This window comes from Prosopis cineraria, unplaced genomic scaffold (genome assembly GCF_029017545.1).
Source record: "Prosopis cineraria cultivar Desert tree isolate PC_DT_omini unplaced genomic scaffold, ASM2901754v1 PC9, whole genome shotgun sequence".
Taxonomy (NCBI): domain Eukaryota; kingdom Viridiplantae; phylum Streptophyta; class Magnoliopsida; order Fabales; family Fabaceae; genus Prosopis; species Prosopis cineraria.
Genome location: NW_026555340.1, coordinates 22,071,635 through 22,095,926, shown reverse-complemented (window position 1 = coordinate 22,095,926; position 24,292 = coordinate 22,071,635). Strand labels below are relative to the sequence as shown.

Sequence of the window (24,292 nt, the reverse complement as noted above, 5' to 3'; positions counted from 1 at the left end):
CCTTCTTCTAGTATGCAGAAACCTCCAATCATTGAGATCCTCAACCAAAATTGAAGCCAGAGAGGGTGCTGACTGAAACAGCCATCCTTGTGGGAACCAGTCATCTCATTACCTCAAATGCAATCCAATCCGCAGCTCTATTCCCACTTCTAGCTACCAAAGCAAGCAGCAATCAGTCACAGACCTCCAGGACTTGAAGCAATCTGCAAAGCATCAAAACACAAAACCATTCACAACCTGCAGCATTTAGATTCCTCAATCTCAAAAAAAATCTTGACAGTCAGTCTCAAACTATAGTCCTATACCCAACCTACCTCTTACCTCCTAAGCTGCAGAAAATGCCAGACACCCAGCGGTAAAACGCAGAGTCAGGCTCAACCAACTTTCTATATCCACCCAAAAACAAAACCATTCTCATCTCTAGCAATAACTCCCACAGCTGCCTTCTACTATTCAAAACATAAGCGCATCAAAATTGGCCTGATAATATTCACATCAGGTCTGCACCACCTAACAACCCTTTCAACCTAGTTACAGAAACCAAGCACCTTCTTCTTCTCTCCTTAGCCTCCCATAGTCCCTCCAAAGCTCCCACATATACCAGCAAACAAGGCTATCCCAAAATCATCAGGACTATCCTTACCATCAACCATCATCCAACCACCTATCCAACCTACTGATACAAATCTCATCAAACGGCAACCCTAAAGGTGAGACAAACCAACACAACTTAGCCCAAGACATAGAAAAAGCATATGTTTAACAGTTTCCACATGTACTTTACAAATTCCACATCTCGGGCTACTTGAACACTTCCTCCTAAATAATACTTCATTAACAGCCAAAGCATTACTAACAGCTCTTTCCTACACAGTACTTCGATGTATTTGCCATTCGGAGGCAAGCATGGTTCAGATCTACGTACCCAAACAAAACATACGTTCACTTGCTAGCTCGTCTCCTACCGTACTATATATGTGTTTAAGCTTGTGTATGATCGAACTATAGAAGGAGAGACTCTATCGTCACGTGGATCTCATTTTTCTTGAAACATATAAAGCTCAGTTGGTGTAAGGCGAATTCAGAACTTGTTCACATGTTTTTATATATGATTTTGGGTCTCTCTAAAAAGCCGCAAATCTATAACAACACAACGAGGTGGTTTGATTATCGAAGAGTTTCCAGCTCCTTCGTTGATGCATCAACGTATTTTCGGTTTGCTCTTAGTTTTACGAGCTCACTGTCATCCCCATCAAGTCCTAAATTGTACTTGAAAGTATCTATAAGTCCCACATCGATCACGGGTAATTTATAAAATCCATAACTGTACTTCCTCTCTGCTGAGCTGGACAACGCTAGCTTGTGACTCGAGTGAATGCATTAGCTGATGGATTACAGATTCGGCTTCACTGGGTCGGTCTGATTGCTGTATCATGCTGGCCTGCCCTATAAAGCGTGAGGCTGGTTTCACGGAGCAGCGAAAATCTTTGGCTCTTGACAGTGCAAGGATAACAGGTCGCTGCACTTTCATTGCCTAGTGACCCTATCTGCATAGACCATCATCTTTTTTCTTACAGATCGAGGAAGGAGAAGAAACCCAGTAAGTAATCTTCAGTTTTTTTTTTTTTAATTTTCTTTTCAATGGAAATAGAAACTTCGTCAATCAAAGACATTATGTACACAGCTCAAATAAAGACACCTGTCATCATTTTTCACCTTAGATTCCCAGTTTTACATATAAGATCTGCAATAGGATGATTCTCCACATTATCTCTCAGCAGTTGATTCTAACACCAGTGCATTATCTGTATGAACCACTACATTCAGCATTGCTTTTCTCCAACAGATATCTGTATGAACCACTATATCCACCACGTTAATAATTAAATACCTTTCATGACAGAAATCATCAAAGGGATTGAACATAGCTGTTGACAAAAGCCCACCTTCCATGCCTCCTGCACATCAGCGATGAGTCCTCCACTTGAGTATTCTTCTCTCTATATCATCTGTTGACACATCTATCGATCTTCAGGTTGAAATGATTATGTTCCTGGTTTCACTTAGTGCTTCTCTGTTCAATCCCTCTCCTATCACCTTCTGCATTACTTTCCATCTGCTCAAAATCATTTCCAAGGTATCCCTTTTGGTGTGCGCTGATCCAATTTCTTTTTTTCATTTTGAGTTCCATTTTAACCACTCTATGATCTCTTGCAGACTCTTGAAGTACTGGTGCCATTATATTCCTCTGGTTTCACCATGGAGCTCCAAGTTGGCAATCTCTGATCCTGTGCATGGTATCTTCATCTTTTTCTACCAAGTTGTTTGAAATTCGTGATTTGTATTTATATGTCTGTTCCATCATTTCGAATGCCAGAAATATTGACACTTGACAGCTTGTGTCTTGGAGAAACAACAAAGAGCTATGTTGTGGTTCATTGTTCTTAGTTCCTTGTTGAAATATATGTTGAGTGACGATTTTTAGAATCTAAAACATTTTGCTTTCAACCAAGTGATGATGGCTTTAGTTAAAATCTAAATAAAGTATAATATGACTAAAACTCATGGGCAATCCGATATGCTGCCAAGAAATCTTCATATTAAAACCGTCTTGTGTGGTCTGAACTCCGAACATCAAAAATTAAAATGAAAAGTAGAATCACAACGAAATACACACAGCAGACGCACACATAAGAAATACAATCGAACTTAAAACTCAGAAGAACTCAAGCATCCACGAAGACCCAACATCATTCATCGTCAATACTTCAAAGAAACGAGAATTTAGAAATGAAATTCGCCTTGAAATGGAGCTTTCGCGGCAACAAGAGGAAGTACTGCTTGTTACTCTACAGTACCTGCGGATGAAAGCTTTTATCTGTGATCTAGAATTTAGGCTCACATCGGGGAATGAAGAAGTGTGCAAACGAATGAGCAGCAATAAAAGCCAAACGAACCCACCGAACCAGGCATACCTTTCTCGGCCTTTTGGCTAAGATCAAGTGTAGTATCTGTTCTATCAGTTTAATATCTGATACGTGGGCCATTGGTCCACATGATATTAAATTTATTTTTTTAAGGGAGGGTTCACTGCAGTAGCTTGCTATTGGGACTCTCGCGCGTCGCCCTTGCGTTGCACCACAGCATGGGCCTGGCGCACCCCACCAAATCTAGTTTAACTTTTGCGACCCCCAGTTTCATTGAAGCATGCTATGGCAATGACGGCCCAATTGTATGCCTAAGAAATCTTTCCATTTTTTGAATGTTCTTAATATTGGCGTTTCAGATTGATGTAGAAGGCATTCTCTGCTACGCTTTTTCACGTGAATACTTATGCAAGTTCCAAGGGCAATTGAATACCTACGATTTCGATTTAATAAATGAAGTTTTCAAATATAAAGAATAAAAATAAAATTTTATTAATAATACTTTTTTAAATATTTTCATTTGCATATATAATTTTTTTTAATATTTTTTATAAATAAAATGTTAAATAAATGACATTTTGTGAAGTATATTTTTTTATTTTTAAATCTAATATTGTAAAATATATTTAATGAAATTTATTAATATATGTAATTTTATTAAAAATATTTCATAAACTAAAATGGAAGAGCATTTACTGGGTTGAACCTACCTGAACGATATGAAATTTATAACTTTATTATCAGTGGAGAGTTAGATTAGAACTGGAACCAATAATTCAAGTCAAACTTAAAAAATTAGCCTAAAACTGGCCTGAAAATTTAAAATTGACTTTAAAAAAAGATACTTTTTATAAATAGGTCTGAAAAAATTTGAACCAAGCCTAATTAATTGGGCTGGGCCTGAATATCAGAATAAATAATTTTTATATACATCATTTAAATATAAAAAAAATTATATTTTATATTTTTTATAAAATAAAATAATTAATTTTAAAATAAAAAATAATTAAAATTAATTTTAAAAATAAAATTTGATTATTTTGGTTGCCCGAATAAATTCAGACTGAACTTAACTATTAAAATTTTTTAAAGAATCGAACCTGTTCAAGTGCCCCATGCCTGAATTTCCAACTTTAATTGGAAGGGCACTAGACTACTAGCTGTTCTCGTCAAAAGCCGAGCGAACCCACAATAAGAAGCATGCCTTTCACGGCCTTAAGGCTAAGATGAAATGCTGTATCTGTTCTAATCAGTTTAATATTTGGTACGGCTAACTTTATATTAAATTTATATTTCTAGGGGTTGTCCACTACGGTAGCTTTGCTACGGGGTCCCTCAAGTGTCAACTTTGCTTTGCACGACAGCATGGGCTTTGAAGTGCTTAGACAGTGGGCTATGTTTGTGTTTCAACTGTTTCTTTGTTTTCCTTTCCCCCCTTTTATTAGAAAGAATTTTTTTAAGGTACAATTAAATATTAAATATAAATATATTTTTTAATGAGAATTTAAGCACGGTTTATGACATGGCGAGAGATTAAAAGCCTGTTTGTTTTTCATTGTTAAAAATTGTTTTTTGTTTTTGAAAATAAAAAGATTTAAAAACTCGTTTGTTTAAGTGTTTTTCTATTTACTTATTTGCAAAATTGGTTTTATTTTTTTGTTTTTAAAATAAAAAAATAAATAATTTTAAGTTGCTTTCATTTTTTTTTTCTTATTTTTGAACTATACTACTACATTTAATTATTAAATTATAATTATACTGATCAATTTTTATGATAAAATCACCATCATTAATCACCTATAATTATCACATCAATTTATTTTTTAATCTTAAAATTATTTTTAAATTAATATAACCAAACAGATTTTTATTTTATTTTATTTTAAAAAACAGTTTTAAAATTTATCTTATAAAACAGTTTTTAAAAAAAAAGATGAGAACAAAAACTAAACAGGTCCTAAGCTTTTCTTCCAAATCTAACTCCAACTGATTTCTTTTCTTTATTTTTTGGGTAGTATTTTTCTTTTGTAGAACTAATTTTATTTATGATCTTTCGGCCGTTCAATGTAAATAATCTTTGCGTGAGGGCAACTGCATTCATGTTAGGACTTAGGGGTATGTTAGGTTTGGAATGGCTATGATTTGTTGCTATCGAATCCAATTATTCCTTTCTTTTTAGCACATATTATTAAGGGTGTGTAGTTTGTACATATTTCGATTGGCCCAATATCATTTTAATTCAAAATAATCAGAATGAAATTTTATAGAATGGGACAGAAAATGGATTTAGGACGACACATGAGATTGTCATTAAAACGTCTTGTAACATCCTGATTTTTATATAATAAAGAAATTGTGGAATTTAGGTTCTGAGGAAAAAAAATGATAATAATAGGAATTTATATTATTTGAGGTTATTTAGAAATGATATTATGGTTAGGTATTTAATTATAAATTTAAAAATTTAAATTTAAAATCACATAAGCAATATTTAGTTAAGATATAATACATAAATAATTTTTCTTGTGTGTTAAAAAAAAAGAGAAGGTAGAAGGAACAAAAAAAAAGGGGGGGTGGAAGGTTGTTGTTTCTAAGTCCCACATTGGTTAGATGAGGGAAGAGAAGAGATGCCTTCATGTATAAAAAGAAGGGGGTGTGTGTATTAGGAAGCATGAGAGGCTAAGATGCAATTTAGAGGAAATTGTAGCTTTTGGCCCAAAGGTTTGAATAATTAAATTCGAACCTATAGTTTTTTTTAATATAATTTTGGGACCACAATCCCATTTTTATATTATTTTTCTCTCTTCCTCTCATGTTGCTCGGCGTTTTTTCTCGCAAGGGGGGATTATTTTCTTTTTCTTCAGGTATGTTCTAACTTTCCTGTTTAGATTAGCATTTAAAACTTTATTTAATTACAAAATTAATTTTATAGTTATTTTCTAAATAATATTAGCTTTCTAGTGATATGATTATTTTATAGGATAGAGTAAATATTCTGATTAGGATTTTTTTTCTATAGGATAGTTAATATGATGATATGATGGATTAAAAATATAGGTTAAACTCTTAGGGATATAATAAATATTATAGAATATTTTCTTGAGGTTGAAACTCATGTTTAAGAATTTTTAAGTTAAAATCTAGATCTATATGGTTGAATTTATGTGGAATCTGAGATGTAAGGATAAACCTATGATTATTAAATATTTATTTAAGCATGAATAGGTATTTTTGAGGTTATAGAAAGGTGATTTGAGACTTCAGGATAATTTTAAAATTTTTAATTTATTTTTGGACGAATTTTTAGAATATAGAAGGATGAAATTGTGATACTAGAAGTGATTTGAGGATAAAAAAATAGTTTATTAGGGTACGAGAATTTTAGAAAAAGAATTTGGGAAGTTAAATGAGGCATAAATCTTAAATTAGTATTAATATGGATTATAGATCTAAGACTTTCTAATTCTTTAAATTAGAATTATTTATTTTAATGTAAAATTAATATATAGTATTGTGAAATAATTATGTAGATTATATTGACAAATAGTGGTGAAAAAGGAGTTATGAAGGGGAACTTGTTATTCAAGACACAAGGTAACCATTATTAATGTGTTGTGATGAGTGTGTTTGTGAATGGTTATGTGTTGTTTTGTTGTTTGGAAAAATTATGAATTATTAAAAATAAATACTGTATATACTTGTTTGAAATTATTGCCAAGTGGATTAAAAATTTATTTTTTTTATCATGATGAGATATTATTGTTCGGATATATTTCTGTTTGGATATTTGAATGATGCATGACTTGTCAGGGTATTTTAATGTATGGTGTTAATGGGAATTTCTGTTCGGTTAATTATTACCACGTGGTAAGCCCTCATTGGACCCAATGAGTGGAGTGTCGCTTGGTCCAACTCACCTTTGGCCGGGTGATTTGGCGTCCGAGCATGGTGAAAGGAGGATATAAGGTGCAGTCATGCAATTAAATACTTGTTCGGTTTGTTTGAAAATATTGTTCGGTTAAATATTTTGTGTGCCCACTTAGCAATCGCATGATTAGTTACATCCGCATGCATAATTACATATTAATTTTTGATTACTGGGACTTTTAAGTCTCATTCCCCGTGGTTAATATTTTTACAGGAGCGAATCCGACCGAGAAAGCACCAGAGGTGTAATTATGGTGTATGAGACACTATCTTTTACGTTGCCTCTTATTTTGGATTATATAATGTATCTTGTGCCAACTTAGGACATATCTTGTCTATGGAGCATGTAAACTCTAATCCTTTTTATTAAATGCATTTATATGTCCAAGAGGATTATGTCTGTCCCTTTTGATTCATGACTTAATTGAATAACATGCTATGAGGATCATGTCTGTCCCTCATGGTTCTAATTGCTTTTTGAGATATTTTAAGACCTGTGGTATATTGTCTTGGATGTATCATGGTAGAAATTTTTCTACCATGATAAGGGTTCAATGAAAAAAAAATGATTTGTTGAATTAATAATTTACGAAAAATCGGTTTGTAAATTTGAGGGTGTTACACGTCTCATTTCATCCCAAATATTATATATATATATATATATTATTTTTATTTAAAATATACATTAAATATATCAATTATATTAATATAATTTATACTTATATCAATCATAATTTCAATACATGCAATTATTATTTAAAATTAAATTTTTTACATTAATAATTTTAATGACATAGAATAATAGGGAGATATCTTTCTTTATAATATATTATTATATTAATATAATTTATATATAATATATATATATCTATTTAATAACTTTTTATTTATGTCGTATTTCTTACTTTATTTTTTGAAAGAGTAATTAGCTTAACATATATTAACTAAAGTAGAAGAATAATGATTTAATGTTATATTTAACTGGCCTATTGTTACTGCTCTTATAGCCTAGAGATTACTTGTAATTGTCATTATAATGCGCAGTTGTGATTAATATAATTTAATAATTGACTTTAAATTGTTGTGATTTATGTACTTGTATTGTTTTGATTTTAAACTTAATAAATTATATGATTAAAATTTTAATTGATGTTATTTTTTCTCCTACATTATTCAATTTATTGAGACACTGAGACATTCTGATCCTATCTCGATTCCTAACAAGAAGGGAAGACTTTCAGGATGGGATGGGATGGAACACAGGACAAAATTTTAGTCTCAATTTTTTTTACGAGGCGAGACTAGGACACTCTTATCTTGATCCCATCCCATCCCGTGAAGACCTCTATATGTTATCTAATTGAATGAAATAAGGATAATGCCACATTTTTATAATTTGTTGGGTGTACAACTTGATCCAATTTGATCCAATCAATATATTTTTGTAAAAACATATAGTTGAATTCATTTTAAAATTAACTAAATTCTAGTTTAGATCAATGTTTTCAAAACCAGATTGGATATTGAATCGAGAAAGTCAATGATTCATGATTTGCATGATTCAACCGAGTTGGATAAATTGTTAAATTAGTGACATAATAATTAAATTAAAAAATTATATGTATATAATAATATAAATATAAACGATAAATATAAAATTGCTACTTAACTTAAAAATAAAATCAATTATTTTAAGTTTATCATAATTTAACAAGTCATATGATATAACATAACATTAAATGATTAAAAATTGGTCATTTCTTAAAAAAATTTGATAAAAAATTTAAAAAAATTAACAATTTAATTTTTGAAAATCAGATGTGATTTCAGACTTAATTTTGATTCCTTGTCTAACTGTCAATCCAAAATGATCTAATCCGACTTAATTCCTAAAACAGTTTTGACATCTTGATTGAGCCAAAATCGGGACCGGTCGATTGTCCGACCATCTGATTCGATCTATTTTTTAATCACTGGTTCAAATCAAATTTTCATCGCGTAAATTCAACATTTCATAAATATTATTAAAGTAAAAGATAAAATTTATTTATAAGATTTTTCATTTATTTATCACGAGCAACTACGGATTTGCCGGGCAACATACACTAGCCCAAAGAACTCTTAACTTTTTATTGAAATTCCAGCACGGTTTTCAACTTATTGAGTTTAAATTATATTTAAGTTATTATAAATTATGCCAATTCAATAAAAAGTTTCAACCCCACGAATAATTGAAGAATTTACACATGTTGTATTTTATAATTTATTAGGAGTATAAAGTATAATTTGTCACGATTGAACCCAATTAATGAATTCTATAAAAAATTTCAAGCGCATGACAAATCAAACAAAATTTGGCACACCACATTTTATAAATTACTCGGGTGTGACTTGTTCTTGTTGAACCTGGACCCAATCAATATTTTTTCTCATATAATTTGATTGATAAAGTCAAAAATTTCAACCATATGATTAATCAAACGAATTTAGGCATGCCACGTTTTATAATTTCTTTCTTTGGGGGGTGGGGTTGGGGTATAATATGTTATGTTTGCTCATAAAAATTGAACAAATTTTATGGTTTAAATTCAACATTTTATAAATATTATTAAAGTAAAAGATAAAATTTATTTATAGACTTTTCATTTGTAATCTAAACTATAAAAATTAAATAAATTTTGTCAAAATAAACAGGCTAGCCCAATCAAGACCACACTATGTATTGATTAGATCACATGTTTTGGCCGAAAAATGAAAGATTCGATGACGTGCTTGTGCTTCTTCAGAAAATTTTTTAGGCTAGGGAGGATTAGGGAACAAAAATCTAGTATAAATATATTTAACAAAATTAATTACTATGCTTACAATAAAATGTCAACTATGCGGGGCGTGAATAAGTGGGGTTTTAACATAGGGTTAAAAGACAAAAATATTTAATAATTTTTTTTATCTAAAAACACATAATATTCCTAAGTGAATAAAATTGCATGAATATCTATAAACTTGTAATACGGAGTGCAACAATCTATATCCCGTTAAATTTATAACATTGATTGTTAAAAAATAAAGCAAACATAAAATCAAAAAATATTTAAAAAAAATTCTCCAAAATATTCTTGTTTCTTTGAATCTATAAAACATAAAGTCAAAAAATATTTAAAAAAAATTTCTCCAAAATATTCTTGTTTCTTTGAATCTATAATGTTACATGAGTAGTTATTAATTTTACAAAAAAAAACCAACCTTCCTCAATACATTTGTTTTTAAAACTTTCCGATCACATCAAGTTATTTTAACAGAAAGATTAAAATCAATAATTTAAGTCTGATGGGCTATCTGAAAAATAAGAATTGATTTCTTAAAAAACTAATATTATCAAATCAACAAGAATTACATTTAAAAAAAGAATACACATTTGTCATGCATTTACTTGTCCACTTGTTTGAACTTCGCACTCCAACCCCACTTTGAAATTATCATCTTGTCTGTATATGTAGTTGCTCAAACAAGCAACAGATTCATTCAAGAGATTTGCGAAGTTTCTGAATCAACATGGCTTTTCACACTCACTTCATCACAACTTCCTTTGTCGTTTTGGTCACTTCCTTTTTGCTTCCCTTGTTTGCCCCAAATTGTTATTCTTCTAAGATTATTGTGAATGCAGCCGCCAATGCTAACAACGACAAGGATCTCATTGAGTGTGCTCTTAATCTAGAGTACTTGGGGGCTGAGTTCTTTCTGTTTGGATCTATGGGCTATGGGTTGGACACTGTCAGCCCAAATCTGGCCCAAGGAGGCCCATCACCAGTTGGCGGGCAAATGGCACGACTTGACCCTCTCACTAAAGATATTATCTGCCAATTTGGTTTGCAGGAAGTTGGGTATCTGAGGTTGTTTCTTTCTTCATTTTTAATTTCTATAATTATTTCCTTTTTTTTTCCTTTCTATTTTCTATATGTCACTTTTCAATTATATCACTTCTCATCTTGAATGTAGGAGCTAATGAACAAATTTACATAGATTAAGAAAATTATGTAAGCTAGTTATTTGTGGAAAAAATAAAAAAAAATCAATCATTTAATTTTTGTAGTTTTAACTTAGTTGTAATTTAGTTAATGAATGAACTTTAACTCATTGTAATTTAATCTTCATAATTTTGATCCCATTGTAATTTAGGCTTTGAATTTTGACTCGGTGCAACTCAATTTTTTTTATTTTAGTAATTTAAAATATTAGTACTTATATTTTAGAAAATAAAATTCTTCTAAAATTTTTAATCTTGATAAAGATTACAAGTTTTAGTGATTTAAAATATCATTCCCCAAATTTAAAAATAATTGTGATGTTTATAATTTTACTTTTAAAATATAAGAACTGATATTTTAAATAATTAAAACTATATGGATTGAGTTGCATTATACCGAGTTAAAGTTTAAAAATTGAGTTATAATCAAGTCAAGATTATAAAAATTAAGTTATAATGATTTAAAATTTAGAAATTAAGTTATAATTGAATCAAAATTACAGGGATCAAATAATTATTTTTTTCAAAAATAATGTGTAAATTTTCCTAAAATATTTCAACTAAAAGAGTTTGAATATGATAGCCATTCAACTTTGCAATACACAAGAATCTTACGATAGGGCTAATTTGAAGGAAATATAATAAAAAAATTAAAGGAGATTGAGATCTTACGTTTAGGATCAAAACAAATTTCCTAACTAGCTCATATAATTAGGACTAGAACAAGTAGGTTGTACAAGAATAATTTTTTCTTGAAATTTTCATAAAAAATCCCTTACCATGCAATGCATTAGAAGGATGCACACCATGGAGCTCATCATCTTGACAAAGTATTGATGAGACCTAAATCATTCAAATTTAATCTCTTCCAAAATATTGAAAGTAAATGATAGACTTTATTCTAAATCTTAAATAAGTTTATACATGTACAAGAATAGTAATTGAAATCCCCAATTATTTTCTTAAATGATAAGAGTCTTAACACATACACTTTACAAGCACACGATTAGCACACTCTGCTACACGCACACATTGTTTAAGTTGGAGACTCTTTATATATGTATGTAAGTATGTATTTATATTAGTTTATAAATTATTGTAAATATTGCAGGGCCATAAAAAGTACAGTAAAAGGGTTTCCAAGGCCATTACTGAATGTGAGCAGGGAAGTGTTTGGCACAATAATGGACAGAGCTTTTGGGAGACCTATGGTCCCACCTTTTGATCGATATGCTAATTCCATTAACTTTTTATTGGCGTCTTATTTGATTCCTTACGTTGGTCTCACTGGCTACGTTCGAGCTAATCCTATGCTCCAAAGTACCACCTCCAAGCAGGTGTAAATGTTATATACAATTCAAACTTTGGTTCATGATCACTTGCTACATACCTTCTTTTTATTGATAATATAAGATATTTTTAAAAAATATAGTATTAGATGATTCTTATATATTTTTTTCAATTATACTCATATTTCATTTATTATTCTTTTTGAATAAAATGTCCACTGAGATTTTGATTTTCAATATTAAGACATTTAAATATGATATTTAATTAGGATATATAATTATAAATATGTACTCTCTCTAGTTCTTAGTATAAGCCAAACTTAAAAATTCTTTTTCGTCATTAATATAAGTCAAAGTCAGAATAATTAATGCTTTTTTTCAATTTTATCCTTTGTTTATTTATTGTCATTTAAATTCTTAAAAAATAATTTATTATGATTATTAATTGCATAAAAAAGATAAAATTAAAAAGTTACATTTTCTTTTAAAATTCAAAGCTATCTTACGAAATGTTAGTTACGTCCTTAAAATTGTAAGGAAAAATAATGTAACTTTTTAATTTTATCCTTATTTACAATTAATAACGTCCGAGAATTCAGATAATAATAAATAAATAAGGATAAAATTAAAAAAGTAAAATTAACTACTCTAACTTTTCCTTATATTAAGGAAAAAGAATTTCAAAATTTGTTTTATATTAAGGATGGAAGGAAGTAACTATTATTTCTTAATAAATATGAAATTGTGACTACACTATATTATGAATAGGAAGAAGTATCAGATTATAAGTTGGGTTGGTTATAACTTAATGAACTTTGTGGCTATAAAATGAAAATGAGCAGCTAGTGGCAGGGTTATTGGGAGTAGAATCAGGGCAAGACGCAGTGATTCGAGCATTATTATATGAGAAGAAATCTGGACTTGTTGTTCCATATGGTATGAGTGTAGCTGAATTTACAGACAGAATCTCCAAGCTTCGAGACAACCTAGGAAACGCAGGTTTGAAGGACGAGGGTCTTGTGGTGCCAATAGAACAAGGTTCTGAGGGCAAAGTCACTGGCAACATTCTCTCAGCTAACAACAATTCTCTCTCTTATGGAAGAACACCTCAGGAGATCTTAAGGATTAGCTATGGAGGAGGCAATGAGAGTGTCCCTGGTGGTTAGGGGTGAGCAAAACCGAACCGAAACCGAAAATCGAACCGAATCGAATCGAATTTTGTCTATTTGATTCGGTCTATTTGATTTTTCGGTTCGATTCGGTTTTTTTATTTTAAATATTTCGGTTGATCGGTTCGATTCGGTTAGTAAAATTTAAAATCGAATAGACCGAACCGACCGAATTATATATAATTTATTAATTTATAAATTATATTTAATTTATAAATTATTTTATTTTTATTTTTATTTTTTATTTTAATAAAGAATAAAAAATAATAACATCACTTGAAACCCCATTTCAATCAGTCACTCTCATCAGTAGGTATTGTGACTGAATTATGAGGTTATTATTTAATCATCGGTGTTTATTTATGGTTGTTTATTTGATTATTCATGTCTTTATAATATTTGGGCTTTATGTCATATGAATATAATTAGAATGGGCTCATATTGAAAAAAACGAAAAGAAAAAAGGCCCAATTTTATAGTGTTGTTTGTTTTAATATTTAAAAATTAGGCCCAAACCGAAAAACCGAATTAACCGACCGAACCGAATTATCAAATTTCGGTTCGGTCCTTGTTCGGTTCGATTGGCTTGTTCGGTTCGATTCGGTTTTCATTTTCAGTGTTATTCGATCGATCGGTTCTGCATATTTTGAGACCGAACCGAACCGAACCGACCGATGCTCACCCCTACTGGTGGTTTCTATCCTAATGGAGCAGATGGTCGCATTGCTAAATCTTATTTACCACAATAATTAAATCGCCACTACAAAAAGCAGGAAATTTGGGACGGATTTGCAGCAGATTCATGTCCTTGTGACCGAACTCACAAATTTCTGTCATGAATTCGTCGCAAATCTCCTCTTTTCTTTTGGTGAATCACATCTCTTTATGAGTAGGGTAAGTGTTTGAAAACTCTGTTGTGAATTCGCCGCAAATTTCTTGTTTGTTTTATAGCAAGGTCAAATAATAATAAAGGCAATAAACTCCACAAGACAGTGTACCTAAAGCAATTATACAAGCCCTTTATTTGAAAACTCTATTCTCATTGTATTTTTAATCTTGATTAGTTTGGACATTGTTTTGACCAAAATGAATTTGATTTCTATATAATTAATAATTAGCTCCTTAGAAAAATTCTTAATCAATAAAATTGGTATTACTCTTCTAAATATTTCTTCTTCATATACTAATTTTTTTTTAATTTTTCACAATTTTGAGTAATTTTCTATAATCACATTTTGAGACCCAAAACTTTAAAAAATTACATTTTGACTTCAGTTGGGCTTGACATTTCCATCTTAAAGTTTACTCTTGTTCATTTTAATTGTAAGTACTTTCTCATCATTTAATTTTATTTAATTACATATAATTATCCTTAAAAGTTAATTATTGCTATCTGATTTTGGATAGACTATTATTTTTACTTGCTTTTCTTTTTTTTCATTTCTTAATCTAATTAGTTGTTGAGCTATTTAAAAAAAAGTTAAGGATACTCTTTCAATAATAGTTAGCCAAACTTAAAATGTATATGTACTCTTAACCCATCCGATGCTGTCGTCTTCCTATAGAATCGTCATATACTTAGTAGCTCAATAACTTTCTTATAGATCTATTATGATCATAAGATTTAACTGCGATCTCATTGAGCTCTTTTTGGATATACTATGATCAATATGATCTAATTGCAATCCTTCTCTAACAACTTAGGATATGAGGATAAAGTTGTCAAATAACTACCTCTATTTAGTCTAGTAACTGTAGTGATTATTTTCTATGACTAATCTTAGATATATATGTTATCCTCCTAAACCTTATTTATTCCTTTTAACCTATCTTGAATTTTTTTGAACTATAACTTGCTCATACTTCAATTAAAGACACTTCATTGATGTCTCTTAAAATATTATACTTTTATCCAATAAAAACTTTAAAATTATGATTTAGTTCTTGAGAACTATTCTATCTTTTCAAGAAACCTTAAGGACTTTGATTATTTGAACTTAATAACTTACTGAATTCTAATATATTTAGATTAGAAAATTTGGGATGTTACATATAGTTGATTATAAATCGGAACCATTTAAATTATAATTGCACAATTTAGATTTAATGGTAATTTATTTTTGTTAATATTTTAATTATATTTTTTTAATAAATGGAGGGTTTGAATAAATCTAATTAATCTTCTCATGGTTTATTTTATTTTAATAAATGTAGAACGATCGCATAAAATTACCATTAACCTAATCTTCTAATGGTTGATTTTATTTTATTATATTTGATTTTAATATATGTAGAATCATCACATTTAATTATCATTTATAACTATTTTGCAGCCTGATTAATATCATCTTCTATAAGTGCCATAAGTCATGATGATTCGTACTATCGTTATGAACAAGTTACAAGCTAAGCACCATATACATTTATTTTGTGAATCTAGAGATTCATATTTTAAAGTGCTTTAACCCCGCTTTCCTTTAAACTAAAAACAGATTAGTACATACATGATTCTAAAGTTTGGTCGTACGATGAATCAAATATGTTTTTTAAAGGTAACAAATCAACATATTCACGTGTGTGTGTGTGTGTATATATCTCATTATTACTAATTTAATTCATATATATATATATATGTATGTATGTATGTATTTCTTTAAATCAACACGATAATAACGTTTAATGATAATGATTTATCACATTCCAACGTGTATGTTTTATCGTTTATTTGAATTACATGCACCATTCTACCAACCCTCCTTGTGTGTGTGTGTGTGTATAGAGACACAAACAAGAATATAGTGCAATTCAAGTGAGTTACAAATTCACTATCATATTTCTCTCAAATGGCTCTTCACACACATTTCATCTCTATCTCTTTCACTGTTTTGTTAGTCTCCTTGTTCCTCCCAAGTCCTCAGTCTTCTAATGTCTTTGCAAGTCCTGCAACATTGAATTATACAGATAATGATTTTCTTGAATTCCCTTTAAATTTGGAGTTTTTGGAAGCCGAGTTCTTTTTATATGGTGCATTGGGCTTTGGGCTCGATGCTATTGATCCAAAATTGGCCCAAGGAGGCCCATTACCAAGTGGTGCAAAATTAGCCAACCTTGATCCTCTTACAAAGGATATTATCTTGCAATTTGGCTATCAAGAAGTTGGGCATTTAAGGTATTTCGAATCTTTGCTTCTTTGTGATTTCCATTATAATACACCTATAATTAAATATTCTAGGTGAAAGTGCAAATTTGGTTTTCAATATTTTAGGAGTCCCTTGATTTTATAAACTAAAGTATTTTTCCATCATTGTTATTTAAAAAAAGTTAAGGGAGAATATCATTGAAGGACGCTTAAAAGAATTTAATATCTAATAAAAATTTCTAACAAATAAACATTAACAATTAAAAAGTGAAGTTCATGTTTTAACAAGTATTCAATTTATTAAGTTCTTATCATATATTAAATTTTTCTCTCAAAAAATTAAACTTAATATATCAACATTTGATAATGTTTTGTTAATATTTAAAAGTTTAATGTTGGCATTTTTTGTTAATGAAACTAATGTTGTTAAAGTTAGAGGAATAAAAATACACTTTATAAAATTAAGAAATTAAAATAAAATATTGTATAAAATTAAAGGATTAAATGTTTACTTTTATCAATATTTTACTCCATGAATAATAATAATAATAACATTATTTAAAATTGAATGTGTTATTGTAGGGCGATCTTGAGCAAAGTGAAAGGGTTCCCAAGGCCATTATTGAATTTGAGCAGCGAAGCATTTGCCACAATAATGGACAATGCTTTTGGAAAACCATTGAACCCACCTTTTGATCCTTATGCCAATTCTATAAATTACTTGCTTGCCTCTTACGTTATTCCTTATGTTGGTCTCACTGGCTATGTTGGAGCCATGCATTTGCTCCAGACTGAAACTGCCAAGGAGGTATTAAATTTGAACATTTGATAGTCTTCCCCCCCCCCCTTCTCTCTCTCTCACACACATTACTTTATATAAAAAGTTAAAATATTAATTATTATTTTTCTAAAATCACCCTCATTTACAATTTCATATGATTTTATTTTTCAAATTCATACTCTTGAATAGGGATAATCTTGAAAATTAAATTTATTATCAAACCATTTCAATAATTTAACTATTTTTCTTTAATTTTAACCAAACAGTTAGAAGTGCCCTGAGAAAGAATATATTATTACCATGAATGGAATCTATGTGAATCAATATCAATATACTCCATCCATTCGTTTAATATTATAAGGTACTTTTAAATGAATTATATATTTTAATAAGTTAGTTAATTATCTTTAAAATTATACACTTTTTTCATGTTTATCCTTATTTAATAAGATGTCTCAATTAGAAAACCTTATTAATTACACCCCTTAATTAATGGTATTTAAAAAAAAACCTTATTTATTGCACCTTGTAATACTCAAAATATATTATATTTTAAAATATATTAGAGTACTTTATAAAAAAATGGTTAATATGCAATTGGAATCCTAAACTATAAGTCTAAGAGCGATTGAATTTTAAACTTTTAAAAGATATATTTTGAACTTCAACCAATTAAAGTTAGAGTAATTTTATCCCTATCATTAAGTTTAAACAATTAAAATTGAGACAATTTCATCCCTACTATCAAATTAATGGTGGAGGCAAAATTTGGTAAAAGTCACATATTATGTCCCAATTTTTAAAAAATTAATGAATGTTGAAAGTTAATTGTGGAAGCAAAATTACCTCAACTTCAATTGTTTAGGGTTCAAAATATACCTTTTAAAAATTTAAAATTCAAATCGCTCCAAAACTTATAGTTCAAGGTTCAAATTGCAAATTAACTCTAAAAAAATACCTTATAATATCGAACGGATGATATGTATATATATTGAGTTTAATACATAAGACCCAATTCTAGTTAGATTGAGATTTGTGAATGCATGTACAGCTTGTGGCAGGACTTTTGGGAGTAGAGTCAGGGCAAGATGCAGTAATTAGGACATTGCTATATGAGCATAAAGATGAACTTGTGCATCCATATGAAGTGAGTGTGGCAGAGTTTACAAATCGCATCTCTATTCTTCGAGACAAGTTAGGGAAAACTGGTATCAAAGATGAGGGACTTGTTGTAGCAAATGACATAGGTGCAGAGGGAAAGATTTCTGGCAACATCCTAGCTGGTGATAAGTACTCTGTTGCTTATCCCAGACAACCTCAAGAGGTTTTAAGGATTGTGTATGGCAGTGGTGATGAGCATGTTCCTGGTGGTTTTCATCCTAAAGGAGGTGATGGTCGCATTGCCAGATCTTTCTTGCCCAAGAAAATATAGATCATATATATGCTTAGTTGCTATACTATGTATGCTTCAGGCTTCTCTCTTTTGACCTGGAACGCTCTAGGTGGGGGGAGAGAGAGACTGAAAAGATATTTTATTTCTAAGGTGTGTTTTAGAATCATATTTTAAGTATGATTAATTTCCTTGTTCTCCATCCTATGCTATATGTAATAATCATAAGGAAGAAAATAATTATGAGAATAAAAAAGTTTAGTAAATCAATATGTTGTGTTAAAAAAAATCTCATATAAATAAGCTAGATTTTAACACCTCAGACTTTTAAACTTATTCGAGAGTTAACCCAAATACTATTTTTAAGCTAATTTTAATTTTTATCTTAAAAATTAAGATTTTTCAAGCAACATAACATTATAATGCATCTTTTTTTCTATCCCTATGAAAGTGAGACCAAGCATTAAAAGAGAAAAATGAAAGCATATGAAGTAACATATGTTTATATTTTCTTAATATTTTTAAAAATATTCAAAACAAATAGTTATTAAAACTTCATTTAGGAATATGAAATATAAAAATTGAGAGTCTGAAAGAGGGTTTGTAACTGCTAACTAAAAGTTGAGATGGAAGCTAATTTCATTTTATTAATATTAAAAAAGTTAGGCATTCGAGCACAACTTATTCTTGTTTAGACTTATTTGGATTATCCCAAACTCCTTAGCTAGCTTAGGCCTAAAATATTTTAGGCTAGCTAATTCGTGTTGGCTCAAATTACTAGCTTTATTAGGCTCATTCACTACAAAGCTTTAGTTTAGTTAATGGCATACACTTTAACGATTAACTAAACTCAACAAATCACACTTGTCTTGGAAAATCAATAAATTAATTAATTTTAATTAGTTCACACATAAATTTCTAAGAAAAAAACTCAACCACACAAATCCTCCCTCAACACTTAGTGCATGACTATGGTGACAAATAATATATAAAGAGATAATTATAAATGAGTCTCAAACAAAAAATTATTTACAATTGAATTCCACGCATTTGTGAAAATACACTCAAATCTCAAAAAAATAGGCTAAATTTAATTTATCATGTAAAATGACATAAATGCCCTTAGACACATGCCCCTTTAACTAGTGTTGATCGGTATTGACCAACCACCAACAACAAAAATTTTATTGAAATATTAATATTTTAATATTTATAAGTCAAACATCATAGAACAAGTAAATACTTAAGTAAAATTTTTTATATTTACAAGTCAACCTCTTATAATATTAGTACTTTAATATTTATAAATTAAATTCATAAATTTACAACTTATACTTCTAAAATTTATAGGTAAGCCATTAAAAAAAATTAAAATCTTAATATTTATAATTCAATCTCTTATATTCATAAATCAACCTCAAAGATTTACAAATAAATTTATATAATTTTTGCATTAGTTCTTCTAATTTTAAAAATAGATCTGAAAAATTTTCAAATCATTCTATTAAATAGACTAAGTGTTTTTATTGTATTAACTGGTAAATTTCTAAGTTTTGACTCAATTAATTTATAAAATTTGAAGAGCCACAGAATAAATTATGTAAATTCGCCTTTAGATCTACTGCGTTAACTTCAAAGTTTATAATATTAACTTGTTAATATTAAAGTATTAATTTTTTCAGAAATTTACTTGTAAATTTAAGACATTCAACTTGTAAATCTGTTAAGTTTAATGTGTAAAATTGTGAAGTTGAATTTTAAATATTAGTTACTTATTAATAATGTAAAAAGTTGATTTGTAAATATAAGAAGTTTGAATTATAAATTCAGGTAATTTAATTGTAAATTTGTTATATTTCACTTTTAAATATTAAAGTATTAATATTTTAATAAAAATATTTTTTCAGAAAAATTATTTTTTGACCGGTCAACTCCAGTTGATGACTGATCAACGGCAGCCAGCTAACAATGGCCAGTCAACTTCAGTCAACTCTAGTCAAAGGAGCTAAGTGTAAATTAATAATCACAATTAATCAAGTCCCATGAGGCTTGTAAGTATATTCACAAATTTGTGAGACTAATAAATAATTTTTTATTTGAAATTTATTTATAATTTTTCCATAAATAAATAATTCGATATTTTTTTTATACAATGATTCGATATTTTTATCACACACAAGCTTCAACTTTTACAATTGAAACGGTTATTTATCTCACATAGTTCTGATCTTCTTCATACACATGCACCTCACCTATCAGATTCAGATCAACATCCATCTATTTCACTATTTTCCTAAGCCTCTTTATTCCTCCCAAAACCAATCAGTACATGTATGATGATTTTAAAGTTTGGTCGCATGAATCAAATGTATTTTTTAAAGGTAATATATCAATAACGTTGGTAAAAAAAAGGTAATATATCAACATATTCACGTATCTTATCACTACTAATTTAATTTATACATATTTAAATCAAGAAGATAATAGCGTTTAATGATAATGATTTATCCTATGCCAACGTGTATGTTTTATCATTTATTTGAATTACATGCACCAACCCCTCCTTAACAATCTTCTTGCATGTGTATATATAGTTACACATACAAGAATAAAACGCAATTCAAGAGTGAGTTACAAATTCACTGTCATATTTCTCTCACATGGCTCTTCACACCCACTTTATCTCTATTTCTTTCACTATTTTCCTTGCCTCCTTGTTCCAAAGTTATCAATCTTCTAGTGTCTTAGCAATTAACCAAGCATTGATTTCCAAAGGTTACAACTTTTTAAGCCATGAGATCAACAGAAAAGTTCCATCTGGTCCAAGGGTTATTGAGCCTCCAGTTGCTCCTCCTTTAAAGCAAGCTTCGAGTTTCAATGGCTACAACTCTTTAAATTATGAGATTAACAGAAAAATCCCATCTGGTCCAGGGGTTATCGAGCCTCCGATTACTCCTCCTTTGAAGCAAGCTTCAATTTTTAATGGCTACAACTCTTTAAACTATGAGATTAACAGAAAAGTCCCATCTGGGCCAGACCCTATTGAGCCTCCGCCTACTCTTCCTTTGAAGCAAGCTTCAATTTTTAATGGCTATAACTCTTTAAACTATGAGATTAATAGAAAAGTCCCATCTGGTTCAGACCCTATTGAGCCTCCACCTACTCCTACTTTGAAGCAGGCTTCAATTTTCAGTGGTTATAATTCTTTAAACTATGAGATTAATAGAAAAGTCCCATCTGGTCTAGGGGTCATTGAGCCTCCAGTTACTCCTCCTTTAAAACAAGGTTCAATTTCTAATGGCTACAACTCTTTAAACTATGAGATTAACAGAAAAGTCTCATTTGATTCGGGAGACATTGAGCCTTCAATTACTCCTCCTTTGAAGTAAGGTTCAATTTTCAATGAAACAACCCTTTAGTTTATTTCTAAAACATGTTTTAGAATCATATTTTAAATAAAGTGTATTCCCATGCTACATATATTGATGATAATGAGAATAAGATTCTGCCAAGAAAATAATGATGAGAATAAAAAGTGTACTAAATCATTGTGTCGTGTTATGTTAACGTAGAACATGTTTGTTTTCTTTCCATCAATTTTATTTTTCAATTTCTTATCTCACGATCTCAACGCCAATCCCCTCTCTCTACCTCGCTCTTCCACTCAATGCATAACTATCACGAATAAACAAATGATCTGATTTTATTAGTTTATTGCAATATTTTTCAATTTAATTTTACAAAAATACTTCTAACAAGTAAGTATTAAAATTAATGAGTGGAATTCTTATTTTTAACAAGTATTTGGTCCATCCAAATCCTTATCATATATTAAAGTTTAAAATATTATTATACATTTTGGATTCTGATTTATCTATCCAAAGGCGATTTGAAGTATAAATTGTGGGGAAGGATTCATAGAAACATCTGAGTTTTCTACTGGCATCATTTATATAAATTGTTTAATTTTTGATTGATGACCTGTAAAAAAATTATATTTTAAATAAGATTCTGCGCATGCCTTACAGATACTTATTCCTAAGGAAGAGATTTTTCCGATACTTATTTATATAGACGATGATGAATAAACTTAAACATGGAACAGAATCATTATCAACATAGACAATTCTTTTAGTTACTTTTACTTGAATTTGTCATTTAGAATCAGTTGTAAATTGTAACTTTTGTTAAAAAACACTACAGAAGAAGCTTGTAGATGATAGTGGTATAGAATCACTTTTATAATTTAAACTATGCACTCTTTTCGCTCTCTTATTATTATTTTTTTGTCAATAGTTATCTTTGGATAATCTCATTTTCCATTTAAAGTTACCCTCTTCAATTGATTAAAACTACATTAATTCCATGCTTGACAAAAATAGTCATAGCTGATGCCATTTTGAAGCAGAATTTCAATCATTGAAATGATTCAAAAATGCAAATCTTTACTGTTAATTCTGATAACTGCAAAGTGCCTAAAAATTCAGAGAGATAAAATTTGAACTGTCAAATAAAGAGGAATTAACATGAAAATGTATCATTGAATTTGGAGAATGGATAGCTTAATTTGGTCAAATTCTGTTTCCTTTGGTGTTACTTGAGATAGACATGTCATTACATGTCAAAGAGGAAGATACAGGGGAGTGTTCAAACTAATGCTTTTCAGATGGGATCTTTTGCAGGGATTGCTTCCCATGGGGTCTGATGTTATTATGGGTTGAGTTTCAGATATACCTGTATTAATGGAAAGAATAAATTATCAGATATTATATAGTAGGACATTGCATTGATGTTGGAACAAACGACAATACCATCCAATGGATGAGAAAGGCTTTTGCCGGATTCATTTCCTTTATTAAATTTCACCATCCTAGCAGTTCTTCTAACGCTCAAAACTGATCTCGGAGGAGTGTTTTCTGTGTTCATAGCAATAGAAATATTTAGAATGGATGTGATAACTATAGGAGACTGTCATGAAGGAATACTACTAAGTATTGATGATATTACCATTTGAACTCATCTTGAATTAATTAGTGTTTCAACAAGGGCGCAATGAACAATAGAAGTAGCGTAATTTAACAGCTCTCACCAACAGAGGCATTAGTAGTATATGATGAATTGAAGTTGAAGTGGCTTACAGAAGTAAGTGAAGAACGTTGGAGTACTGGAATAAAAGGAGAGAGTGAAAATTAATTATGGCGAACTTTTATTTGAAATATTAATAATATTGGAGGATGTAATATCAGCAAGAATAGGAAGAGCCCCATCTATATAATTAACATATTCAATGTACTTAATATATCTATATACACAGCCAATACATTAAAGGTTCATTAGTATCATTAGTTAACTTAAGAAAATTAATATTAACCATTCCCCCAGTCAGATGCAACCTAAAAAGAAGACACGGATTTGTCCATTAATGACAGAAGGAAATGTGATTACTGAAATCTGAACATGATAATAGTGCTTGATTATAGAAAGTACTTATAATAGACTTTGGTGTTCCCATTCCGACCATAAAAAATATTTCATTGAAACTTGAGAATAATTGATCTTACTCAATTGTACAGCTTTGCACGCACATCAATATTAATAATATTGCAATGAATTTTCCAATTAGAGCAAAATTCAATGGTTGCTATA

At 29.6% G+C, this 24,292-nt stretch overlaps 2 protein-coding genes, 1 non-coding gene and 1 pseudogene across 3 annotated transcripts; all 4 read left to right on the top strand.

The window, feature by feature from the left end:
* The first annotated feature begins 2,971 nt into the window (after positions 1–2,971).
* LOC129321117 (U2 spliceosomal RNA) lies at positions 2,972–3,165 on the top strand. The gene has a single exon (XR_008595913.1). It is a non-coding gene; the product is annotated as a U2 spliceosomal RNA (small nuclear RNA).
* Positions 3,166–4,127: 962 nt separating this feature from the next.
* On the top strand, positions 4,128–4,313 carry LOC129321119 (U2 spliceosomal RNA; annotated as a pseudogene).
* Positions 4,314–10,406: 6,093 nt separating this feature from the next.
* Positions 10,407–14,085, top strand: LOC129319672 (ferritin-like catalase Nec2). Its single transcript, XM_054964760.1, has 4 exons — positions 10,407–10,744; positions 11,990–12,215; positions 13,010–13,322; positions 14,024–14,085. The coding sequence occupies exons 1-4, from the start codon at positions 10,407–10,409 to the stop codon at positions 14,083–14,085; spliced, it is 939 nt and encodes a 312-aa protein (XP_054820735.1).
* A 2,094-nt stretch (positions 14,086–16,179) lies between these two features.
* Positions 16,180–18,688, top strand: LOC129319671 (ferritin-like catalase Nec2). The gene is made up of 3 exons (XM_054964759.1): positions 16,180–16,505; positions 17,058–17,283; positions 18,308–18,688. Exons 1-3 carry the CDS (start codon positions 16,180–16,182, stop codon positions 18,686–18,688), a joined length of 933 nt encoding a protein of 310 aa, XP_054820734.1.
* The last annotated feature ends 5,604 nt before the right edge of the window (positions 18,689–24,292 follow it).